The sequence below is a fragment of the Carya illinoinensis genome, chromosome 2 (assembly GCF_018687715.1).
Source record: "Carya illinoinensis cultivar Pawnee chromosome 2, C.illinoinensisPawnee_v1, whole genome shotgun sequence".
Classification (NCBI taxonomy): domain Eukaryota; kingdom Viridiplantae; phylum Streptophyta; class Magnoliopsida; order Fagales; family Juglandaceae; genus Carya; species Carya illinoinensis.
This window is the reverse complement of record NC_056753.1, coordinates 10,238,855-10,253,188: the sequence shown is the minus strand read 5'-3', so window position 1 is coordinate 10,253,188 and position 14,334 is coordinate 10,238,855. Positions and strand designations below refer to the sequence as shown.

The 14,334-nt window shown below is 41.3% G+C and overlaps 1 protein-coding gene across 1 annotated transcript; it reads right to left on the bottom strand.

Moving 5' to 3' along the window:
- Positions 1-404: 404 nt before the first annotated feature.
- On the bottom strand, positions 405-3,883 carry LOC122300091. Its single transcript, XM_043110487.1, has 2 exons — positions 3,259-3,883; positions 405-2,208 (listed from the first exon to the last, which is right to left on the bottom strand). The coding sequence occupies exons 1-2, from the start codon at positions 3,433-3,435 to the stop codon at positions 1,939-1,941; spliced, it is 447 nt and encodes a 148-aa protein (XP_042966421.1). The 5' UTR covers positions 3,436-3,883; the 3' UTR covers positions 405-1,938.
- Positions 3,884-14,334: the final 10,451 nt, after the last annotated feature.

Below are 14,334 nucleotides of genomic sequence, written 5' to 3'. Positions count from 1 at the left end.
TTATAATATAAAGATATGGATAGACATATACAAGACTTCAATTTGATTAGAAAATTCCTCACAAAGCATATTTTCTTAATGATTGATCTTGAAATGTTATTGGTAAGAGAAAACCACACTATCCATTTTTTTGGGAATCCAATGCTTAAACATTTGCTGATAAGAAAAACATGGGATTGTTTCCTACCTCTCTAGCTAATCCAAAACCTTAGCATCAAAACCTGCTATTTCTATCTTTCAAGAGCTCTAGAAAAAGTCACTTTTTTATGGGGTTGGTGCAGTAATTTGGAATATGAACACTAGTTGATTGCAAATGCAAAAATAAATGACAAACACATAGATATTGTTTATTGCTTCCAATAGATTTTTTTCTCAACAACAAAAAGAAATTCAAAAGTTTCACATGCATTCCACAAGCCTTCATATTTCACATTCACAAAATTCAAAAAATTTCACATTTCACATCTCACAATATCACAAGTGGAATTAAAAAAAGAGGATATAACAGTGGAATTACAAGAAACCCTAAAAATGGGAAAACTCTAAACTATCTCAAACCCTACACAACTTTCAAAATTAAGTAATCAATTGAAAGAAAAAAAATGCTTACACCATCGCACTGGAAAATCCTTTGCACGGTAGGGTAAGGTGGGTAACAACATCACAAAGGTGGCTTATGGTACAACGGAGAGAAACAATTGGAGAGAGAAGAGGGACATGAAAGTGAGGGGGGTACAAGAGGAGAATTTGGTTTAGGGCCCAGATTCCATCATAACGACGTCATTCCACTTAAAATGAAATGAAGTCGCTTCATTCAAACTCTTGGACCCCTAATAGATGAAATTACATTTCTTTAAAAATTATATATATACCGTTGTAGTCGGAGTTCCAGGTATGGTTTTGTTCCAAAGCTAAAATTTCAACTTCCATAGGTTGGCACCAACTAGGATCTTTTAAAGCTTGCTTATAAGATGTAGATTCAGAATGGATTGAAATGGAGGAAGTGAAAGCTTGAAAAGATGGGGTAAACTTTTGATAGGAGATGCAATTTGATAAAGGAAAAAGCTTACCATGAGGAGCAGCAGGAACCTTGGAACCCGATTGGTGAGATGAGTTAAGCAATACTTGTTGGCAATGAAAATCTTGTAGGTATTTTGGTGCTGTCCTAAGTCTAGTGGACCTTCGAAGGGGGGAAATTGAAGGCTGGGTATGAGTGGTGTCAGTGGAAAGGTTCAGGGAAAGGGATGAGGAAGTGGTATCAGGTGGGGAAATAGAGCTAGTAGAGATATCAAGTGAAGGACCAGCGGTGGATTGAAAGGTTGGGGGATGAAGATTTGTGGGAAAAATACAAGGAGTAGGGAAGTTGGGATGGAAAATAGGAGCAGATGGAGGGGGTTGAGAAGGGATGGAAGATGGTTGTTGGAATGGAAAAATATGCTCATGGAAGACAACATCTCGTGATATGAAAATGGAGTGAGTTTGAAGATCTAAAAGTTTATATCCCTTGGTTCCAAAAGGATAACCAAGGAAGATACATTGGCGACCTCGGGGGTCAAATTTCTTCCTACCGCTGGAAATAGTGGCTACAAAACACAATGAGCCAAAGACTCTCATATGAGCATAAGCTGGTTTAGTATTAAAGAGAAGCTCATATGGGTTTTATTTGCCAAAAGTGGGGTTGGAAGTCTGTTAATGATGTAAGTGGCTGTTAAAATACACTCATTCCAGAATTCTAAAGGTAAAGCAGCCTAAAATCTCAGGGCACGTGTGACTTTTAATAAATGTTGGTGTTTCCTCTCAACAATGTCATTTTGTTGAGGGGTTTCAACACAAGTTTTGTGATGAATGATGCCCTTTTTATTAAAAAATCCTTCATTAGAAATTCAACACCATTATCACTTCTTAGAACTTGAATTTTGACACCAAACTGAGTTTCAACTAAGTTGTGGAAAGCTTCAATACACTTTCTGGTTTTAGCTTTAGTCCTTGCAAACGAGACAAAGACAAGTGACCAAGGCGATAATGCCAAAGGTTAGAACCATGGACAATATGTGTAACGGGTCTAGTAATGTTAAAAACTTGAATATCTTTATAAGAATTCTGTGAAAGGAAATTGGCTAAAGCTGAAGGAGGGACTGCTGTGCAGAGTAGGTGGTAGAGGCTATTCCTTAGCTCACCCTTCCCAATCATTGTCCAAGAGTGTAAGTCCTGAATAAAACAATAGTTGGGGAAAAATAGTAAGCAACAATTATCAGAGGCAGCCAATTTGGTTGCTAAAATCAGATTGAAATAAAAAGAGGGTACGCATAACACATCCCTCAAAGTGATTGTATTAGTTAATTTGACATTACCAATATTAGTAACAGAGGCTGAACTGCCATTTGGAAGAGTGACTAAATATGAAATAGGTGAGGTGATATGCGTGAAAAGTGAGGTGCTACAGACCATATGATCTATGGCACCCGTGTCTAGGATCCAATGGGAAAATTAAGTGTGTGAAGATAGGAAAAAAAAACTACCAAACATCTTAGATGAGGAAGGTGGAAACAAAGAGGATGGAGGCTTGATGCTTGAGTTAAGAGCAGTAGCAGCAATAGAAGCATCTTTTAGTTGAAGCAAAGTTATGAGTTGCTGGTACTACAGCTTGGTTAAGCCCACCCTTTGGTCACTGACACCATCCAGGTCAAAATCAATAGAAAAAGTTGTTTGATTAGCAAAGACACCAAAGGTCTGAGTTTTGGAGTGGAACTTGTGGCCTAGAGGATATCCATTTAGCTTGTAACATTGTTCAATGGTATGCCCAGACAGATTGCAATGTGTACAAATAGGAATCTTAGCATTACCAAGCTTAAAACAGTTGTCCATAGAATGGTCATTGATCTTGCAATGGGTACAAAAGGGTCTTTCTCTTGTCAATTGAGGGTTAGATTTAGAGGTGGGTTTTGAGGTGGGATAAGGTTTTCTGGTTGCTAAAGCCATGGATTCAGAAGAGGGAATGATGGTGGTCATAAGGTGATGGCATTCCTGTTGTTGTATAAAGGAAAAGACTTTGGTGAGAGGTGGTAAGGGGTCCAACAACATGATTTGATCACGAATAGGGGTGTAAGACTTGTGTAGCCTCATCAAAAATTGAATAACACAATTACGTTGGTATCGGTCCAAGAGGACTTTCATTGTGCCATAATTACAAATAGGTAACGGTTCGTAAATAGAAAACTCATCCCATAGAGTTTTTAATTTTCCATAGTACACACTCACCAAATCGTGATCTTGAAGGAGACCTGCGAGAGCTTTCTGGAGTTGAAAGATCCTAGGGCCATTTTGCTGGGAAAATCGGTCTTGAAAGTCCAGCCACATTTCCTGGACGACATCCACAAACACAATGCTAGATTTAATAGAAGGGCTGACTGAGTTCTGAATCCATGAGACAATCATGTCGTTGCAATGCTCTCATGGTTCAAGTAAAGGGTCGGATGGGTCAGTTGGTTTCAGAAGAGAGCTGGTGATGAACCCAAGTTTGTTTTTCGCACGGAGAGCCCTGCGCATGGCACGAGACCAAGTTTCATACTTATTTGTGGTGAGCAGTTCGGAAACAAGGGTGATGGTAGGGCTGTCTCCATGGTCAAGGCAGAAGGGGTTGGCTGGGTCGCTAAGATTTGAGTATCAGTTCAAAGTGTTTGTGTCAAGGTCTGAGTGAGATTTGGGGGGAGTTGGTGGGGAAGACAAGTCAAGGTTCTCCATGAATACGAGCTCTCAATGGCTCTGTGATACCATGTAAGGAAAGTAAAAACAATAAGAAAAACAAAGAGCAAGGTCGATGGAGAAGAAAACTTTTCCTCAGGTGTATTACCTTTTCGTGTATTTACATTTGCAGCAAAGGAATGGTATATGTACTGATATGAATCATAACCAACTAATAGAATTTATCTAGCTGTCCTACTACTAGCTGGTAAAATGTAAAAGAAATTAAAAAAGAAAAAAAAAAAGAGAACATTAAAATGTAGAAGGATAATTAATGACATGTAGCTGCCTTTGCAATATAACTAGTAGTTTGACTCATGTCCTCTAACATGTTGAGGTGATTTAGGTTACGTTTGAGTACATAGATGATCTCAAATATTTTATAAATAGTAGAAAAACATGATAAAAAAATAAGTATAAAATATTGAATAGTAATAAAAAATAATGAATAAATAATGATAAATTAATAAATAATAATGAAATATGCTAAAAATACTCCACCACCCAAACTGGCCCACTTATGATATAGCTGCCATTATTGCCTTTTTCTTTTATGGTAGATGCAGTGTCACCACTTAATATTTCAAAAATTACTATTTATAATTATAATTTTTATTTATATAATAATACATACTAACGTTAGTAAATAATATTTTAAAAAATATAAAATCAAAAATTAAAATTAAAAAAATACTGATTTTAATTTATAAAAAAAAAAACTATAAATATATATAACACTAAATTTTAATATTTTATAGCTTTTAATATTATATCAAGAATTATTAAGTGATATCTTAATAGTCAAAGGGAAAATGATACTATGCCCCTTAAATTTGCTTCCACAATTTGATTGTTTATATATTTTATTTTATTTTTTTATATTTATTTTTATTTAATAATTAAGGAAATGATTATTAGTATATTAGTTTTTTATTTATATTTTAAAAATATTTAAAATAAAAAGTTAAGAAAATTGCAATTTACAATATTAAGGGCATATCAAATATTGGACAAATTTGAACATAGTAACACTACCCATAGTCAAAGATATAATTTCAAAGTATCTTCACGTACCGATAAAAACTCTCAACAATTTCAATTCAATGAGATTTATCCTGAGCGTTGCCATTCTGCCACTTAGTATCACCGTTTATTGTTACTACTAGTACATTTTGAAATTTTTTTTTCATATTTTTTTAATATATTTAAATATTTTTAAAAAAATATACTAATATATTTAAAATCAATTCCTTAATTATTAAGTTAAAAAAAAAAAGGACGAGCTATCAACTAGAGTAGTAACAATGAGGCAGCATAATAGATTTATCCTATACATATTACATACACAATATTGAAACCTACGTGCATTTCGAACACGTTTCTTAGAAATTAGCGGTTGTGGCTGTATATGCATTTGAATGTATATTATGATAGATTCAAATGGTTCAAATGTGTACTAAGTTTACCCACCTTATAAAATGACTTTAAAATTGAATATCATTTTGATAAGATTAATGAAATAAAGATAAATAATGTAATTCTTTATCTTAAAAAGAAATCTAACTCATGATAAGTAACATATCAGTGGGGTATCATTAGAATGATCATAAAACTTTAAGATAAAGCTAGAGTGATACATGCACTCTAATCTAATTCATGATGAATAATTTATTAATAGATGCTAAGTGCATGTTTGAAATTGAGTTGGATAATATGGTTTTTAGCTTAACACTTATAGTTATAGAGTTAAAGTAATAAGTTTTAATATTAACACTGCTTTATTATTATTCATTACTATTCACAAATAGTTTATTATTATTTGCAAATTATTTACTATTTTTTTATTATTTTTTCACTATTATTTATAAATTATATAAAATTACATCAACATCTAAACATAGTCATATCTTAGTTGGTCGGTGGGTGAACTATTTTGGAACTAGCTAGCTTCTAGTCATGTACTCTATATAACTAAGATTTTCGATGGAATTAGGGTGGGGTTGGAATATTGTGGATCAAAACGATTAATTCTTTCTATTGGTCCCCTCGATTGACTTATACCATATATTTTCCTCTCCTCTTGACTACCTTATAGCTACTGCTCGAGCATGGATTTATACACTACAACAAAAAACATTTTTTGAGACAAAATTACTTTGGGACGAATTGGAAATCGTCCCAAAAGTGAAATTTTGGAATGAAATTTGAATTTCGTTCCAAAATGACGACGGTTATGCCAGACCGTTCGAACACGTTCGAACGGTATTCTTAGGGACGAAATTTTTTGTCCCAAATAAGTTAACCGTTCGACCGTTAATGATTAACACTTCGAACGTTTAATTTTTACCGTTTGAACGTAATATTGGCGCGATAGGCAAAATTATTTTGGAAGAAAATTGATTAACCGTTCGAATGATGCATATTCACCGTTCAAACGTTATTTGAATCGGTCGAACGGTGACAGGGTTTTAATTTTTTAAGTTTTTTGCCAAATTATATTTAGATTAACTAGTAATTATAAAAAATTGGTTAATTAAATAATATGAATAATCTAAATTAAGAATTAGTTTAGAAAATATAAAACAATACTATTTCATACTTAAATACTGAATTTACAAAATACAAAATATTGTCCATACAAAAAACAGGAAATAAATAAATAAAATATATCATAAAGTAATTAAGACCCCAAGTCTTTGCACACTTCCTCGACTGCAGCTATACGTTCCTCTATTTGTGTCAGTCGAGTACTGATGGTGACCTGAGTCGCAGACATGGCAGCAAACTCTGTACGAAGCTCAGACACAGTAGAATGGATCTCCATACGCACTGCATCGATCACTGTTGATGTCTGCTCGTTGATCGCTGCACGCACTATGTCAGCCATCTCCTCATGAGTAACACTGTGGACTGATGCATCGGCCCGTGTAGATGTCTCTGCAGCTGCAGCTGAGACTCCATGATCTACCGGCTGTGCATCTCTGTGAGGATCAACTGGTTCTGGAACATGTGCACGAAAACGCAGTCTCGAGTGTCCCGTGCTACGTGAGAGGGTGGTGTTGTTTATCGGTCCCATCGGCTCCCGTTTACGCTCAGCAACATCTGGCACAACACCAGCACATAGTAGATATCGGGTGATCAGGACTCCGAATGGTAGTATATCCATCGAAATGTACCGAGATTCTGATCGAATCCTATCAAATATATACCCCACCAAGTCGATAGGAATGCCACGAGCGACCCGTATCATAAATTTTGTGACGCCCCCAAATCCCCACGCCCAAACACGGGGAAATCGAGACGTCCGGATGGTGACAACCCGGACCACCATCCTAACGACATGTGCCAAGTGTGTGCAAGAGCGACAAAGTGCACAAGACAAACGCAGCGGAAAGCAAGTCAATAATTAAGTACCAGAATTTTTTTTTTCTTAATGTAATACAAACTGTTTAAAACATACTTAAATAAAATATTACAAAAACACCAATACAGATAAAGTACAGCATCAGCAACCCGGCGGAGCCGCATCCTCGGGCTCAGCCTCCTCCTCCTCTTCCTCGAACTCTGCACCAAAAGCTACGGAACCAAGAAAGGTTCCGCAGGTAAGTATGACCCAAACACTACCAGATGAAAATACATATAACCCAAACAACAAGAAAGCAAGATCAAACAAACACACACCCCGCAACACATATATTTTACCACGCACGCCAAAACCCATAAGGCCCACCAACCTCCATAAAGCCAAACCTCGCCATTATCCCCGATAATGGCCCAAACCACCATTTTCCCAGAAAATGGATCATAACTGAAAAACCATACCACAACCCGCTCCGTATGCACCATGATCTCCCCTAGGGATCATCCGCACACCCTGGCTCAGTGCCACACCGTAGAGAATGGCTACGCGTGCGACACCTAAACGAGCGATGCCCAGACTCGTGCCATGCACGTACCGGGCCGGGCCATCCTCTAGCCCTCGCCAGCGAAGGGCCACGGGATCGGTGAATAGAGCGATGCCTAGACTCGTGCTCCGCACGTACCGGGCTAGACCCATCCTCTAATTTTCGCTCCCGGAGTCAGTGAGTAGAGCGATGCCTAGACTCGTGCTCAGCACGTACCGGGCTAGACCCATCCTCTAATACTACTCCGTCATCGCGCAGGGCCTCAGAATCGGTGAATAGAGCGATGCCTAGACTCGTGCTCCGCACGTACCGGGCTAGACCCATCCTCTAGTACCGAACATCGTCAGCGCCCAGACGACTACTCAGGGGATGTCACTCAGTATTGACCGCTCCCGAGTGACCAGAGGAGCTCCACCGTGATAATAACCCATCACGGCTTGGGCTCGTGAGACACACGCACCCAAACGCCAAAACGCCGATAAACATGATGCACATGCACGCGATATGCAACGCACACAAATAAAATGCAACGCACACCACACGGCCCAATCGAAACAACCAATAACAACCAACCAAACAAACACTCCGTCCTCAATCCATCCGACCCCCGAAACTCCTCGGACTCAGTCCGGAATCAACAACCAACAACAAACAATTAAATAAATAATTAAATAAATAAATCAATTGAATGAGCAATATATATTAAAATCTGAAAATAGGGTTTGGAAAATACTTACAGCGCTATACGGTATTTTTAGAAAGCTCACGGCGTTGCAAACGGCGGAAAAACAGCAACGTCACAGTGAAAATTCACTGTGGCCGTGGGTCCGAGAAACCCACTTTTGAACGGGGACAAACTAGGACACGAGATTGATAGGGTATGGTCTAGAGGTGGTTGTGAAGCTATAGGAAGTGACGGACGGCCGTGGGTGGCGGCGGAATGGCCGGAAATGGCCGAAAATGGCAAATCGGAAAACAAGCTCGTGGGAGCTGCTCCGGTGGTCGATGGAGGCCGGAAATGGGTGGGTTAGGACGGCAAGAGGTCGGTGATGAAGTGGTGAAGAAATGGTGGCCGGAGGTGGAGCGACGGAGGCGGATCGGAGTGAAATCCATGCGCCCTTTGGAAGCTTTTTCCGGCCAAATGGCCGGCCGGTTGGGGGTGGTTTTCGGTGGGGAGGTGCACCGGAGGGAGGGGGAGAAAATGGGACCGGTGGGAGGTCGGGAGGTGGCCGGACGGCGCTGGGCCGGAGGAGAGAGAGAGACGACGCGGGAGAGGGAGGGAAGAGAGAGAGAGCACGGGGGGGGAGGGGGAGCCGGTCGGGGAGAGAGAAAGGGAGGGAAAAAAAAGAAAAGAAAAGAAAAAAAAGAAAGAAGAAGAAAAAAGAAAAAAAGAAGAAAAAAGAAAAAAAAAAGGAAAAAGAAAAAGAAAAAAGAGAGGAAAAAGGAAAAAGATGTAGGGAAAAGATGAGGTCCAAACCTCATTCCGGAAAGCAAAACTAACCCGCCAAAAAGATTAAAAAACCGCAAAACAACTAAATAAAACACAACATCAAATAAAATAAATTAAATTAAAAACTAACTTTAAAAACGCAAATAAATTAAAATAAATAGCTAATATATTAATTAAAATAAAAACAATTATTTCAGCGAAAATACACTCAAAAACGGGTCATCACATCCTCCCCTCCTTAAAAACAATTTCGTCCTCGAAATTGCAAGATCACCACCAACTTAAACCAAGCCACACAAACACACATGAACCAACTGAGACCAAGATTAAAATACATACCTTCATCATTCAAACAAATATGGATAATGCTCCCTCATGTCCGCCACTCGCTCCCAAGAGAAGTCTTGTGCTAGCGGATCTCCCCAAGCCACTTTAACCAACGGTATCGTCTTGGACCTCAATTGTTGTTCCTTCCAATCCAAAATCTGCGACGGAACAACTTCATAAGTGAGATCCGGTTGTAACTGAATACTTGCTGGGTCGACGAAGCGTGGCTCTTGCTGTCCAAAGCTCTTCTTTAGGGATGATATGTGGAAGACATCATGAACATCCCCAAAATAATCTGGCAAAGCAACTCTGTAGGCGACGGACCCTACTCTCTCCAGAATCTGAAAAGGGCCGACATACCTCGGATCTAGCTTCCTCTTCTTACCAAAACGCTTGACACCTCTCATGGGAGAGACTTTAAGATAAACCCAATCACCAACTTCAAATGACAATTCTCTCCTCCTGGTATCAGCGTAGCTTTTCTGGCGACTCTGAGCTGCCGCCATTTTATCTCTGATGATCCGGACTTGGCTTTGCATCTCTTGAATTAGTTCGGGTCCAATTACCCTACTCTCCCCAACTTCATCCCAACACAAGGGCGACCTGCACTTTCTCCCATAAAGAGCTTCGTAGGGAGCCATCTGAATGGTCGCATGGAAGCTGTTATTGTAGGCAAACTCAATGAGCGGCAAATGGTTTTCCCAACTCCCTTGGAATTCCATGACACACGCTCGCAGCATGTCTTCCAAAGTCTGAATGGTGCGTTCTGACTGGCCGTCTGTCTGCGGGTGATAAGCAGTACTGAACTTCAATTTAGTACCCAAAGCTGCCTGTAAACTCTTCCAGAACTGCGATGTGAACCTCGGGTCCCGATCCGACACTATACTCTTTGGTATGCCGTGTAGCCGCACTATCTCCTTGACATACAAACGGGTTAACTTACCCAAAGAGTCGGTGTTATTAACAGGCAGAAAATGAGCACTCTTCGTCAACCGGTCCACAATCACCCAAACAGAATTCTTCCCACTAGGCGTTCTCGGCATACCCACAACAAAATCCATCGTGATGTCATCCCATTTCCACTCAGGAATAGGGAGGGGTTGGAGCACACCTGCAGGTCTCTGATGTTCGGCCTTTACCTGTCGGCATGTGTGGCATTTTTCAACATGTAAGGCGATGTCCTTCTTCATTCCATCCCACCAGTAATTCTTCTTCAAGTCCCGATACATTTTTGTACTGCCGGGATGAACAGAATAAGGGGCCGCATGAGCTTCCGCCATGATCCGCTCTTTGAAATCTGAGTCCTTTGGAACCACTCTGCGATCTCGGAACCGTAATATCCCATTACTATCCAAGCTATAGTGCAACGGCCCTCGAGACTTTCGAACTCTTTTCCTGATGTTCAGCAGCTTCGAATCCTTTCTTTGGAGAGCTTTCAATTCTTCAAAATCGGTTACCCGAATATCAAGAACTGATGATAAAATCTCCACTTGCTGCGAACTCTCTAGTAGGAGCCTTCTCATCCCACAAAGTAACGAATCCACTTCCGACGGCTCAGCTTCGTCTTCCAAATGTGACTTCCGGCTCAAAGCATCAGCAACTATATTAGCCTTTCCTGGATGGTACTTGATCTCACACTGATAGTCACTGATTAGCTCCAGCCACCGCCTTTGCCTCATATTCAAATTTTTCTGGGAAAACAAATGCTTCAAACTCTTATGGTCAGTAAATACCTCACAAGCTTCCCCATACAAGAAATGCCGCCAGATCTTGAGTGCAAAAACAATCGCAGCCAATTCCAGATCGTGCGTCGGGTAATTCTTTTCATGGTCCTTAAGCTGACGAGATGCATAGGCTACAACCCGTCCTTCCTGCATAAGGACACAACCCAACCCAAACTTGGACGCATCGCTGAAGACTACGAAAGGCTTATGCGGTTCAGGGAGTGCTAACACTGGTGCCGTCGTCAACCTGTTCTTTAATTCCTGGAAGCTTCTCTCACATTTATCTGACCATATAAATTCTATATTCTTCCGAGTCAAGGCTGTGAGAGGTCCGGATAGGCGAGCAAAACCTTCAACAAATCTTCGATAATAACCGGCGAGCCCCAAGAAACTCCTGATCTCCCGTACTGTAGTCGGGCGTGGCCATGACAAAATGGCTTCTATTTTACTAGGATCAACTGCCACCCCGCCCCTGGAAATTACATGCCCGAGAAATTTAACTTCTTCCAACCAGAACTCACACTTGCTAAGCTTGGCATATAGCCGGTGTTCTCTCAATCTTTCAAGTACCAGACTAAGATGATACACATGCTCTTCAACATCTCGAGAATAAATCAGTATATCATCAATAAATACCACCACAAAAGAATCCAGATAAGGTTGGAACACCCGATTCATTAAATCCATGAAAGCAGCAGGAGCATTAGCTAACCCAAACGGCATCACCTTAAATTCATAGTGTCCATACCTCGACCTGAAAGCAGTTTTAGGCACATCCTGCTCTCTGATTCTCAACTGGTAGTATCCCAACCTCAGATCAATTTTAGAGAACACGGCTGCTCCCTGAAGCTGGTCAAATAAATCATCTATCCGCGGGAGAGGATATTTATTTTTGATGGTCACCTTGTTCAACTCCCGATAGTCAATGCACATACGAAGAGTTCCATCTTTCTTTTTAACAAATAAAACTGGAGCACCCCACGGCGACGTACTAGGCTGAATAAATCCCTTCTCTACTAATTCTTGTAACTGAGTCTTCAACTCTTTCAATTCAGCCGGTGCCATGCGGTAAGGAGCCTTATGCACAGGAGCCGCTCCAGGTTCCAAATCTATAACAAACTCCATCTCTCGCACTGGGGGTAGTCCGGGCAAATCATCCACAAACACATCGGGGAACTCTTCCACAACTGGAATGTCTGCCAAGGACTTCTTCTCAGACGGCGTGGACACCATCTGGACCAAGAATGCATCCGCTCCCCATGCAATTTCTCTTCTTGCCTGTATCGCCGATATAATCATCGGTTTTTCTTTCAATTTACTCCCCGCGAATTCCAGACAATCACCATCCGGAAGTTGAAAGCTAACTGTCCGACTTCTGCAATTAATAGTCGCAGAATATCGGTATAGCCAATCCATCCCGAGGATGATATCAAAACCCAACAGCTTGAACACTACCAGATCAGCATCCAAAAACCTTCCCTCAAAATTTAACGGGCATCCCAAAGCAACTTTGGAACACCACACCCTCTCGCCATCGGGTAGCGCCACTACCATGGCCTTCGGCAACGGTTCCGTGACCAAGTTACACACCCGAGCAAACGTGGAAGACACAAACGATTGTGAAGCACCGGAATCAAACAAAGTACAAGCATAAAACTCATACAAACGAACTCTTCCTGAACCAAACACACAACCCATGAAATCCAAAAAAAAACAAAGAAAGAGCCAAATGCACCAAAAATTAAATCCAACTTAAAATTAATTTAATCCATACCTGTGATTACTCCAGCATCATGGGTCGTTGGTGCCTCATCATCCACCTCTCCGGGTGTGACAGCATAAACCCGGGCTTGCACTGGTTGTCTCGGGTTGGTTCTTCCACCGCGCCTACCTCCACGGTTCCCTTGAACCATTCTTGGACATTCTCGGGAAAAATGGCCCTGCTGGCCACAAGTAAAACATCGAGCTCCACCAGAAGAGCACTCGCCCGCATGAGCTCTATTACAAATTCCACATACAGGTACACGTCCTCCCATGCGAACACTTGAGGATGCTTGCGATCGAGTCCCGGACCGCTGAACAAACTTCTGGGGCGAACCCGAGCTGCTTCCTTCACCAGAAAAACTCCGCCTCTTTTGCCCTGGAGGGGAGCCCATACCCAGATTATTTTCCCGCTCTATAAGGGTGGCCATATCCACTAATTCCTGAAAAGTGGATATCCGATGGCTGACCACCAAACGGCGTATATCAGGGCGTAGTCCCTCCTGGAAACGCTCTGCTCGCAACTCCTCAGTGGCAACAAGATGAGGAGCGAATTGCTCAAGTTCTATGAACCTCCGGGCGTATTGTTCCACTGTTGCGCCCCCTTGGACCAAATTAGAGAATTCTCTTGCCTTTTGTTTTCTTACTGAGGCGGGAAAGAAGCGGTCATTGAACTCCTTCTTGAAACGCTGCCAGGTCACTGCAGCGAAAGATCCCAACTCAGCTTCCAGCATCACCCTCCTGGTATCCCACCAATCAGAGGCAATACCCTGCAAAAGATAGCTGGCGTAGAGTACTTGCTGAGCTTCAGTACATCCACACACCTCAAAGGTTTTCTCCAGGTCTCTGATCCATCTTCCAGCCTGAAGAGGATCCTCATTTCCAGTGAAGTGTGGAGTCCGATGCGCTAGGAAGCGCTCATAGGTACATCCGGCCTGCACCATGCTACTTGACCCGCCCGGATACATCCAAGGCCCTCCCTGATATGGCCAAGGACCTCCTGGTTGTGGCCAATACACTCCCTGTGGCGGACAAGGCCCTCCGGGTGGTGGACAAGGCCCTCCTTGTGGTGGCCAAGGTCCTTCTTGTGGTGGCCAAGGACCTCCTTGTGGTGGCCAAGGCCCTGCCTGTTGTGGCCTAATGTTCTGTTGCATGAACTCCGTCATCTGCCTTATCGCCTCGGCTAAGGAGTCATCTCTGGAGGTATTGTCTTGCGGTTCCTGAGTATTTTTCCTTGGTCTTCCTGGTCTTCCCATTTTCCTGACACAACACCACACTTGACCCTCCTTTAAGAAAACAAATAAAACCATCATAAAACCAACAAAAACAAAACAACATAACACAACAAGAAACAAAAGAAACCGGCATGTTAAAACATAACTAAATAAATAAAACAAACAAACAAGCTCAAACAAATAAACAAATA